The sequence below is a fragment of the Panthera tigris genome, chromosome D4 (genome assembly GCF_018350195.1).
Source record: "Panthera tigris isolate Pti1 chromosome D4, P.tigris_Pti1_mat1.1, whole genome shotgun sequence".
NCBI lineage: Eukaryota > Metazoa > Chordata > Mammalia > Carnivora > Felidae > Panthera > Panthera tigris.
In genome coordinates this window covers 43,842,930-43,854,947 of record NC_056672.1, presented here as the reverse complement: position 1 = coordinate 43,854,947, position 12,018 = coordinate 43,842,930, and the positions used below count along the sequence as shown (strand labels likewise).

At 41.1% G+C, this 12,018-nt stretch overlaps 1 protein-coding gene across 8 annotated transcripts in view; it reads left to right on the top strand.

Moving 5' to 3' along the window:
* Positions 1-11,626, top strand: part of SLC24A2 (solute carrier family 24 member 2) — a 242,301-nt gene extending 230,675 nt beyond the window's left edge. For 6 of the 8 annotated variants that reach the window (XM_042964393.1, XM_042964396.1, XM_042964390.1 and 3 more), the window contains 2 exons: positions 5,027-5,193; positions 9,376-11,626. In XM_042964393.1, coding sequence (XP_042820327.1) covers positions 5,027-5,193; positions 9,376-9,625 — 417 coding nt within the window. In that variant the 3' untranslated portion in view covers positions 9,626-11,626. The remainder of the gene's footprint in view (positions 1-5,026; positions 5,194-9,375) is intronic. The other 2 variants (XM_042964398.1, XM_042964397.1) reach the window with 1 other exon arrangement.
* The last annotated feature ends 392 nt before the right edge of the window (positions 11,627-12,018 follow it).

The following is a 12,018-nucleotide window of genomic DNA, read 5'->3' as shown; positions in this document are numbered from 1 at the left end:
ACTCTTGATCTCAGGGTCATGAGTTCAAGCCCCACATTGGGCATGGAGCTTACTAAAAAAAAAAGAAAGAAAAGAAAGAAAGGCAAGCATCTACAGGCATCCTAATGTTTAAGATGGTCAAAACATTTGAAAGATATTTCATCAAAGAAGATATGCAAATGGATAATAAGCATAAGAAAACATGCTCGACATCATTATTCATTAGGGAAATGCAAATCAACACCACAAGGAGATGCCGCTTCACTCTCACCTAGGGTAGACATAATCAAAGAGACAGATAATAACAAGTATTGGAGATGATGTATAGAAATTGGGACCCTTATATATTGATGGCAAGAATGTAAAATAATGCAGCCACTTTAGAAAACAGTTTGGCAGGCCACAAAATGTTACACATAGAGTCATCATATGATCCAGTGGTTTCACTCCCTCTGTACCCAAGAGAAATGAAAACATCTACACAAAAATCTATATACACGTTTACAACAGCATTATTCATTATTGCCAAAGAGTGCAAACAACCCAAATGTCCATCAACTGATGAATGAATACAAAAAATGTGGCCTATCCACACAATAGAACACTATTCCACAATAAAAAGGGATGAGGCATTAATACGTGCCACATGTGAATGAACCTCTAAAATATAATGCTAAATCAAAAACGATAGTCACAAAAGAGCACATGTTGTATAATTCCATTTATATGAAATGTATGAAAAGATCATATGTTGTATAATTCCATTTATATGAAATAAGCAAATCTATAGAGACAGAAAGTAGTTAATGGTTGCCTAGGGTTGGGGAGGTTGGAGGGAAATGGGTATGCTAATGGGTACGGGGTTTCTTCCTGGGATGAAGAAAAAGTTCTAATTTTAAATTATGGTGAGAAGCTATTCAAGTCTATAAGTATACTAGGATATTGAATACACACTTTAAGTAGATGAGTTTTAAGTTATGTGAATTATATCTCAATAGAGTTATCTAGAAATAAACACAAGATACCACTTCACAATCATTAGGATGGCTATAATTAAAAACACAGACATACGTTGATGAGGATGTGGAGAAATAGGACTTCCAACTCCCGCTATCAGCACAGAGCTTGCTTGGGATTCTCTCCCTCTCTCTACCCCTCCCCCACTCGCATCTGCACTCTCTCTCTCAAAATAAATAAATAAACTTAAAAAAAACTCACAGAACTATTCTTAAAGGGTGAGTTTTACTGAATGTAAAATTAGACTTTACTATATGTAAATTACACCTTAATTTAAAAAAAAAAAAAAAAAGAACATACAACATCATTGAAAAAAATCTGCTGGAAATGTCAGCTAATATACCCACTATTATTCCTACAAGATATTTATATTATTCCTACCCTGGTTATTTTATGATGTTTGACTTCAGATTATTCTTCCAGGATATTTCCAAAACATTGTTGATCCTCAAAGAAGTTCTACGTGGCCCAAAGTCATGATTTTCCACATTCTTTGAAAGTCATTTGCCACCAAAACTGCATAGAAATCTTTGTAGAAAATGAGCCTCAGCCTCCAGATTTCCAGGCTAGAAGGACTCTTTGCCATTTATAACATGTAATGGCTTTTCATTCTGTAACTATTTTCATTCTTTAATGTACTGATAAAAAAGTGGATTTTATTCTCTCTTATTTTCTGGATATTTCATCTTTTTCTAACTTTTTAATGATTATCTTAATTCCATACTCTTGCTTCCTTTTCATTCTTGTAGAAAAATGCAAACACAATGCCTAGAATAGTATTACCAAAAGGGCCCAGAAATATAAAGTGCATAAAGAGAAACCTTACTTTCTAGTAATGAATGAGAAGTTTCTCTGTCTTTTCTCCTATAGAAATGCTTTTCTCTTTTAAGACATCCAGACATCCGATCAAAATAGCACATTCTGTTCTAAGAAGTTTGGCTCTAATTCTGCTGTTTGTACAGAATTTTTTGAGCTATAAAAGCCATAAAGATAACAAATACACCATTTGGTGCTCAACTGTTTTGTTATCCACAGCCTTACCAACAATAAATGCTATTTAATATCTTTATTTATCTACTGTTTGGCCAAAAATAGATGCTCCTTACATTAAATGCTTTATGCATATTTCCCCTTAGTTTTCATTACTTTTTATTCTTTTTGTATCATGAAATTAGTAAATGTCCTGAGTGATGAAAACGTGGTTAAAATCCATCCTGCATCTAATAGGAGAAGTTAATTCTAAGGGTCAATACGACCCTGTGTCTCATTTAGCCAATGTGACATTGGCTCCTGAAACCAAGATAAGGAACTACATCATGCCATGTTCAGAGCAGCACTGGATATGGATTCTGAGTGGCCCCATCGTTTATTTCGATTGGAAAACAAAGGAATTCCCAACAGACTGCTGATGTCCTTTCTAGCTCTAAACTTCTCTGATGATGCCAATTTGATCAGTGCTGTCCCATCTACGCACCGTGCCTATCATCCTGCCTCTTGCTCATGGAAAACCAAAGTCAGTGAAATGTTCTTAAAATGTGCCTATGAAGACGCGTTGTCAGACAGCAAAAGTGTTTCTACAGCCATGCAGATTCATCAAGAGTGTGACGTACAATAAAAAGTCTTCGTTATTCTCATGATTTCTCACATTATGGACTGAGGCCTACTAAACCAGCTTCTGTCTGAAGAGCCCAGAGCCAGAGCCCAATGGCTGCAGGCTGATAAGTTGGAGAGGGAGAGGAGTAGTGCCTGAGTTATCATAGCTGATAGTTACTGAATATTTACTTGATACCTGACCCTTGCCATTTGCTCTGTATGCGTCATCACATATAATCATCACAACGACTCTGAGGGTTGGATGTTATAATCCCCATTCTACACGTGAGAAAAACCGAGGCTCAGGAAAGTTGGCTACCACGTACTGGGAGCGGCAGGCTAGGATTTGCACCCATGTGTCCTTCTATCCATCCAAGCCATCACTCTTAACCACACTACCATACCACCCCTCTGCAGTTTCTGCATTTTTTCTGCCTGTGGAGTCATTCAAACTCCAAATATAAACGTTGCTTTAAAATAGCCACTGCTTTAGAACTCCCTCAGAGAATCACCCTGTTTATTGGGGGTGACAACCATTGACTCAGCATCTTCACAGTCTTTGAAAATGTTTCACTCAAGATCTAACTCAAAAAATAGGTCAGCAAGGAGAGTTTTGCTCAAATAGGGCACTCCTGTGTAGAACTCTTACTTAATTTTTTTCTAGGAGAATTAGCAGAAAACACGCTAGGGAAATCACCTAAGTACGTAGATGGATTTATTTATTCAGCAAATAGGTATTGAGAGACTACTAAATACAGGCTATGTTCTGTGGATTAAGGAGACCGTAGTGATCAAAGTAGGAATTCTGCTTGCATGGAACCTCCTTTCTGATGGAGAGCAGTGAATCTTTGCTCTGTGAGGTCAGGATAAACTAGTTCAGCTAGCCAGGCTCTAGAGCAGGCGTGACCACCAAAACAAAAATAGCTCCCAACTATGCTTTTAAGTTCATGGAAACTAAGCTATTACTTACAAATCACAAAAGGTATTTTGAAATGAGTATATCCTAGGGGCGCCTGGCTAGCTCAGTCAAAAGAGTATGCAACCCTTGATCTCGGGGTCATGAGTTCAAGCCCCATGTTGGATGTAGAGATTATTTGAATAAAACTTTTAAAAAAGAAAGAAAGGGTCACCTGGGTGGTTCAGTCAGTTAAACGTCCAACTTCCGCTCAGGTCATGATCTCAAAGTTCATGGGTTTGAGCCCCACGTCACGCTCTGTGCTGACAGCCTGGAGCCTGCTTCAGATTCTGTGTCTCCCTCTCTCTCTGCCCCTCCCCTGCTCGTGCTCTGTCTTTTCCTCTCTCTCAAAAATAAATAATAAACGTTAAAAAAAATTTTTTTAAGAAATAAATGAATTTATTCTATTCCCTAAAAACCCTTATTCTTTCATGCTACTCTGGCCTTCTGCATTTTTTTCAAAAAATGATGAATGTCATAGAGTAGGCCATTGAAAACCAAACTGAAGGCACTATCTTAAAAGTTTTCAGAACTGCAGTTCACCAACTCCAGAAAATACATAGAGCTTTTAAAAGTCCCGGGAAGACAAAAAAATTTGCTCAAGAGGATGGAGGAGCCTCCATCTGGGACTAGACCAACTGTCCAAAATAGACTTCATCAGTGTTAAAAGGCAAAGACCAGAATAAAACATAATAACCATCCCCCATCATTTTTCAGTAATGATGTACTATTTGCAAAGGGATTTTCCACAAATGATCACTTAGTCCTCCCAACCACTTTGTAAGGTAGGTACTATCATCCCCGCTTTAAGCATAAGAAAGCAAGGATTGAAGACATTATACAATTGGTTAAGTTAATGATGGGTTAAATTCTTAACAAATGCCAGAGCCGGGTCTTGGACTTCTGATTCTGTAACTGATGGTTTCTCCACAGTTGCCTTCCTGATTTACAGTTGTGTGTTACCAAGCCCCAAAACACCCCAAATCAAGTTTCCCATGGAAGTAATAGTCTGAAAGTGTTCAAGAGTGGGTTACAGACACTAGGAGATGTCAAAGAAAAATGGGAACCCTGGATGTCAGTCCTTAACCTTCAGTTGTTAATCCAAAGGCAAATCGCTACAGGATTTGGTACCATTGTCAGCCCCTGGCCTCTGGAGCCAATGGCCAGTTGGCTTTTATAACTCTCTTCTGCCTCCCTTGCACAGAATTATTAGATACCATATAATGACTGCACTCAAGCCCTCTATAGCTCTTTCTTGAGATTATCTGTTTAACCCTGGTGTGAAAATTCCTGATCTCTTGGGTCTAAATATGATTAAAGTGTGAACTCCTCTATGGCAGTGATTGTGGCTTACTCTTTTTTATCATCTCATCACTCTGCACAGCATGGATAGGAATTCATCAGAAGGGAGTTGCACTGAAATGTGGGTTTGATGGTTTGGTGACTTCAGACACTCACATGTGTCCCTGCCATTACATTTAGGTTGGAGAGACAATTGGCATTAGTGAAGAGATTATGGGCCTGACCATCTTGGCTGCTGGAACCTCCATCCCTGATCTTATCACCAGTGTCATAGTGGCCCGGAAGGGGCTTGGGGACATGGCTGTGTCCAGCTCTGTTGGAAGCAACATTTTTGACATCACTGTAGGGTGAGTAGAGATAGTTTTATGAAGGTGCACACACCAGCTCAATTGCTGTCTTTGTCCTCTGAGAGGCTGTGGAGATAAAACCGGGATCTTTGAGCCCAAAACTAACCAATACCAGTAGAAAGTAATGGGAGTACCATTCAAGTTCGCTAACTCCATTTTCAATTTTCAGAGACCTTAATGAAGAATAAGTTATCCCTAGATAGGCAGAAACACACACCAAGTACAAAGTGGATGTTGTAAGAAATACTTTAAGAATTTTGCTTATATAACGGCGTTGGCTACAAGTTATGAATATTCAGCATTCAGGTATGACGGAGATAGTTTTACTACATTTTTTCCCATATCCTAATTCTAATTAAAGTCCCCACCAGCCTCGGATGAGATTTGGATTATAAAACAGATTGGAACAAGCAAAAATATCCCATCTCCTTCTTTGGAAAATGCTGGCAGGTTTGGCGTTATCATTTATGTATGCTGCTGATAAAGATATTCTAAGTTTTTTGAAAGTCAGAAGATGAGATCTGTTCTTACGGTTAAGCAAATGGTAGTTCTCAATATGAATAATCTCTAAAGCGGATCAGATTGGGGTGGGATGCTCTTATCTCTGTCATGTCATTTAACTTGTCAGAAGTAAAAGTAGTCTGATGCATAACCCTGAATGAGAGCGAACCCCTGAGAAGGTAAGACATTGGGGTGTTTTCCTTCTGTTCCCAGAACTGGGCTCTTGACACTTGAATTTAGAAACTCACTAAAATGGATCTGCTGTTTCATTGAACGTCTTGAATATCGTTCTCTCTTGTACCTTTGCATTACCTGTGTTTTTCACTCAGTGTCTGCTTTGTGCACTGTAAGTACATTTTTATCCACCTAAGCCAGACAATGATCCTGTGACATATGTATGATGATCCCCCATTTTTCAGGCCAGGCAGCTGAAAAGCACAGAGTTCACAAAGCTAGTAAGTGAGACAGCTGGGGTTTGGACAGAGTGTCTCTCAGCCACAACACTGTCTGCATTAAACCCTGCCCTGAGCTTCCCCTGTCTTAACCACCTTTGAATTCCAAAGGTGCCCTCTGCTGCCATTATTTCCTTCCTTTGCAGGCCCCTCTCACATGAGATTCGTCCCTGCTTGTCTGCCTGGAAAACTCCAACTTACCCTACCAACGTCAACTCAAATCTCAGCTTTCCTCATTCCCTTGGGCCTGACCAGGGGACTCCTGCTCCTGTGTACTCTCTGAACATCGTACTCTTGTCATGGTCACGTTTATCAGTCTGCCCACTAGACTGTGAACTGGTCAAGAGCAACAGCTCCCCAAAGCCTAATACGATGCCTAATGCATGGTGGTGCCTTGACAGACGTTTGCAGACCGAATGAATGTATGTGTGACGAATGCCTTAAAAGGTGTATGTTTTAAAGGAAGGGCGTCTCTAGTAGAAAGTGTTTCTTAGTTCCGCTGCTTACACATTTAGACTAGTTTTCTTGATCAGTCTCTTCTAAGAAGGAAAATAAGATGTGCTATAGTAAGTACAAAGGGAGAAAATCTTACAAGTAGGGAAAAATTATAGGACGTTTTTGTCATGTTTTTGAAAAATAAGTAGTCTAGGGAATTGCAAGATGTCTTTGTTCACTGTTCTTAAATTGGATATATAGTAACAGGTTAGATGAAGGTTGCAAGATACCACCTAACCCTACTACCCAGAAGCAACATTTAATTTTTGTATGTTCTCTTCCAAGTATTTTACAAAGTTTTCCAAGTCAATATTCAGTTTTGTCCTTTTGGAGGGCTTTTGTTTTTCTATTTCAAAGCCATTTATGCCTGGCACAAAGTAGGCATCTCTTATTCAATTAGTAAATCAGCTATTTTTCTAGGTTCTTTTATAACCCTCATAAATAACATTTTATCACTTCACAATATTTCATCTTGTTGGTTTTCAGTTTAGCCATTATTTTTTTGTTTTTTCCAATTTTCTGCTATGATGGGTGTTTTCATGAAGACCTTTATGCAGAAAATATCTTTCAGCTATTTTTATTAGGATAAACTAATGAATTAAAGATTATGAGCATTTTAATGGCTGTTGATGTGTATTTTTAAAAAAGTCCTTTCTCAAGACTTTATACCAATTTATGAACTTGTTAGCAATATATTGAATATAAAAGGTATTTCATAGTCTTATTGGCATTTTCTCCATGCTTATAATATTAATATACACTCATGGTAAAGGACTGAGTAAATACATATATATAGAGCATAAATAAAAATCAATGATCATTCACCACCCTGCTTTAGTCCATATATAGTTTACATTGCTGAAAATGCATTGCCATTTTTATGTGCATCCTTCATTTTAACCGTAGAATCATATCATGAGTATTTGCCTACATCATTATAAGCGTATGGTTTTTAATGGCTACATAACATTAACTTGGCTTAATAGTTCGCTATTTAACTAGTTTTTTGTTATTGGAGATTAAATTTTTCACTCCTCAAAACAACACTGAAATGATCATTTTTCTGCATGAAGTTATATCTGCCTTTCAAATATTTCTTATGCTTGATCCCTGGCGATAGAATCTATCGGTCAAAAGGCATGAACAAAATGTAATTTTTTACTACAAAGGGCTTCTACCTATTTGTAGTGCCATCAAGCACAACTTCACGGGAACTGGGTGTATATGTGTGCATGTCTCGCTTAATAAGAATACGATGGCTTTGGTCTTTTTCTTCCTAAGAGAATGCAGGGGTGGAAGAAGCGCTCCCCAGAACAAGTCCCTAGTGGGGGTTTTCATTTTTGAGCACTCCACCCAACACACACACCCCCACTCCCACTTTTCCTGACTTTCCATCACTGACGGGAGGATGCCAGGGCTGCCCCCTCCTGCCGAAAGCTGGAACCGCACCATGTTCCCTGAGCTGGCCTGTGGAGCCCCTCCCCTTCTGACATCTCCGTAAAGTGAGCACCTCCAAACCAGGCTGTAGTGGGCAAACCACCTGTACTGACTACTGTGGAGCGGTTGTATCGATCACTTCACCTTGGCCCAGGTTAACATATGTACCCAGATGGGGGCCTGCGTGCGCCAGGCCCTGGGTATTCAAAGTTACACAACTCGTGGGCTCTGCCTTCACATGCTCTCTCCAACTGAGGAGACCAGATGTGTAAACTCACTACCCCTTTCATCTCATTATTTCTCTCAAGATATCTTCTTTTCCCTTGGAGAACGTTGTGTTTCACCTCTTCTTCCATATTCCTGAGGTCAGGCCAAAACTGAATCTCCCTTAGCCAAAGGCTAAGGCTCTGCAGCAGCCTCACCCAGCTGGGTGGCTGGGTCCTTGTTTCCCCAGCCAACGTTCCATCATTAGGCTCAATGGATAGAACTGCGTCTCACTCGGCCACCTGGAGAGGCCCAGGCAACATGAGTCCCATGTTTTCGGCCATTTTTCTCTTGCTCAGAGTCCTAACTCACTCTCAGGGTTGCACCTGGCCATTAGCTTTTCTGATGTCTTCCAGAGTTGCCACTCTGGATAGAAAACAAAAGATGTTACCAGATTTTTAAAAGTCAAATGCCAAGGGAGAAAACACCTTTTTAAAAATCACATCACAAATGTAAGAAACCGTCTTCCTCAAATATTTCAGGAAGACCACTTCTTAGTGAAACGGTTGTCCCATCTTTTCCAGAATAAACCTCAGACAGCTATATTGTATCATGTATCATTTTTCACTTGCGTTAGATCAGTTGAGTCAGTGCTATTCTCTGTCTCCATTCCTAAAAATAATGTTGCCATTTTCACCACTGATGTCTATGCCTTTTCTCCATTTGTATTTTCCTTCTCCTGCCCTGTACAGATCTTCCAGTCCACCTTTTCCGGGGCTGAGAGCAATTTGAATCTAACTAGGAAAAAACACCCAATTATTTCAGATCACATCCAGAAATCACCCGCAGTGGTCACAGCTCCGAGCTTACTCAGCTATAGAACAAATTCCCTCTTCTCCCTAATTCAGTCAGGAAGTAGATACAGGTTTCTGAAGTTCACGTGACTTCCTTATGTGATTTCCTGGGCCAACCGCACACAAGGCATAGTGAACCCAAAAAGACACCCTTTTCAGATTATGGATTCCAGGAAGCTGATGCTGTGTCCTGTGCCTTCTTCATCGTGTCTGACTGCTACCCCCGTCTTTCCTCACAGGCTTCCACTGCCCTGGCTCCTATATACCATCATTCACAGGTTCCAACCAGTGGCTGTCAGCAGCAATGGCCTCTTCTGTGCCATTGTCCTCCTCTTCATCATGCTGCTCTTCGTCATCCTCTCCATTGCCCTCTGCAAATGGCGGATGAACAAAGTGCTGGGCTTCATCATGTTCGGCCTCTACTTTGTGTTCCTGGTGGTCAGCGTCCTCCTAGAAGACAGAATTCTTGTGTGCCCTGTCTCCATCTAGTAGGAAAAGCCATATCGTGAACCAACAGCGTGGATGGCCCCTCCCTGCCCTGGGTTCTAGGCTCCTTGACCTCTCCAGAAGAGGCAGCTGGCACACAGCCGTGGGCATTTCAGAGCGTCCCTCACTAGCGGATTTGAGGATGGATGGATTTACGCTGGGCCCACTCATTTCATGAGCTGCTGCCAACCTTGCCTACTGAAACAGCTCCACACAAGAACCGTCCATTTTGGGGCTTCTCTCCGATTCACCACTGACAGGTACTCCTCGCTGGTCAGAGGTACATTCATTGTAATGATGCAAACAATGACAGAGGCTCTCTCTATATACACATACAAAATATACAAATTATAAATAGATGCATATGAACATACCCCCGCCTGCTCCTGTATTATACCTCTCCTTTCATACCTATAGAGTCATACATACCTGTATACAAACACAAAGAAAGAAAAATTTTATATATATATATAAATTTTATATATATATATATATATAAAACCATCACATATATATATAAATACAAATGCATCTTTTCAGGGATAGCTCTAGTATATTTATAGCACCTATTTGAAGAGGGGCATCAACCTTCAGTCTGAGCTTTACCTCTTAAGTACAAGAGGTAAACTAATAGAATCATTGCTGTGACCTTCAGCCTACCTTGGACTTATTGGGATCCTGCCGGGCAACGTGGATGTTTTAGAGGAATATGTTGCAGGAGGGAGGGCTTGGTGGAGAGGGTCTGTAGGGACCCTGAGCTGAGACCTCCAAAACATTCCCACCAGCCAAACAGTGAAAACTATTTGCCCACCCCTGCTGGGCACGCTGGCCAAAACCCATGGGGCCACTTGGGACAGACAGAGGTAAAACCCAGACTGGGTGGATATTGCTTTGGAGGCAGGGGAGAGGTTACCAGGGTTGGGGTTTTTGGAGTTTTTTATATATATTGCCCCAGCATGCAAGTAGAAAATGTAACTGCAAATCAAATTAGTGCTCTCCTAGGACAACAAGACTATATAAACTGAACCTATACTGTTCTAATGCATGTCCCATTATCATCAAAAGGGGGGGGACAGATTTAACTGTGATTGTCATTTAGGTGTATTTTGATGCTAAGGGCTCACATATCATCAAAATGCCTGCCAAGAGAGCCTGGGACAGGTGATAAGAAATATCATCCAGTAGAGGGGCTCAATGGAACTTGCCACCTAATGGGAATATAAGGGCATGGTTCTTTAAAGCATCTTCCAGTGCGGTTCACAAAGGGCTTCAGTGTCTAAATAAATTATTATTCCTGCAATAGAAATAAACAATCTGATCTATAGTGCTTGGGTCGAGGCAGCTTAGAGATGTTTGGAAAGGCATCTGTGCACCCCGTGCACTGAGGAAGGTTTCTGAGGCCTATGTTTAGCGGTGCCAGGATGAGGGGGTGGGTAGAGCCCAGGCAAAACCTGCGTTTCTCCCTCCATCGAGACCCTACGTGGGACTCTTGCTGGCTTAGAGAGTCCACCGAAGACGTCTTCACGCTGGCCTCAAGCCAGTCACTCCAAGGTTTTGATCTCCTGATTTTGCCAGCATTCACGCGACATTTTCATTTCGTTCACTCCATGCCCCCAAATTCTGTTTGATACCTTGTATGATTTCTCAGATCTGTGTCAATAGAAAATAAAACCGTCAGGGGGAAGAAAAGGCAAAGTGAAATCGATGAGAAAATATAGATTTTCATGTCTCCACGTCATGCTTTCCTTATAATCAGTTGAAAAAGAAAGTAGAGGATGGCCCATTATTCTGTACCCACCTTCCATCTCAGCTGGGACACACTACACACGACATGTGTTGTTGTCTCCGGCTTACCGTGTCCCTGATACCTGCTATGATCCTGTCATGAGCACATACCTCCTAACACAGGGAGACAGGATGCAGAACTCACAACCAAATAGAGAGGAAGGGAGACCTGACAGCCCCAGATCAGGCTCACTATTCCTTCCACAGAACCCCAGCTCACTCCACAGAGTGTGGCAGTAACAGGCAGTGTCCCTCATGGCTCTTCACCCCCAAGCGAAAAGCACTTCTGAGTGGAGGCTCACGTGGGAAAAACAAGAAGTCAAGATGGCTGCCACGCAGGAGGCGAGACTTCGAGTCTCTCCAACTTTGCCAAGTCAGGTGTTCAGTTGTGTCAGAAAAACCTGCGTCTCCTTCATCAAGGGCAGGATGTTGTATTGAGGCAGGAATTTGTGCTATTTCCTTAGGGTGAAGGAGAATGGGTGAGTGAACTTCTTGTTCAAAACTGTGGTTGGTTTCCCTGTGCATTACTTGAAGGGGAGCAAACTGGGTCCTTGCGTGAGTTACGTTTTATTGGGTGGTCTGTTATTCAAAAGAAGGTTTGAGTAGGGGAC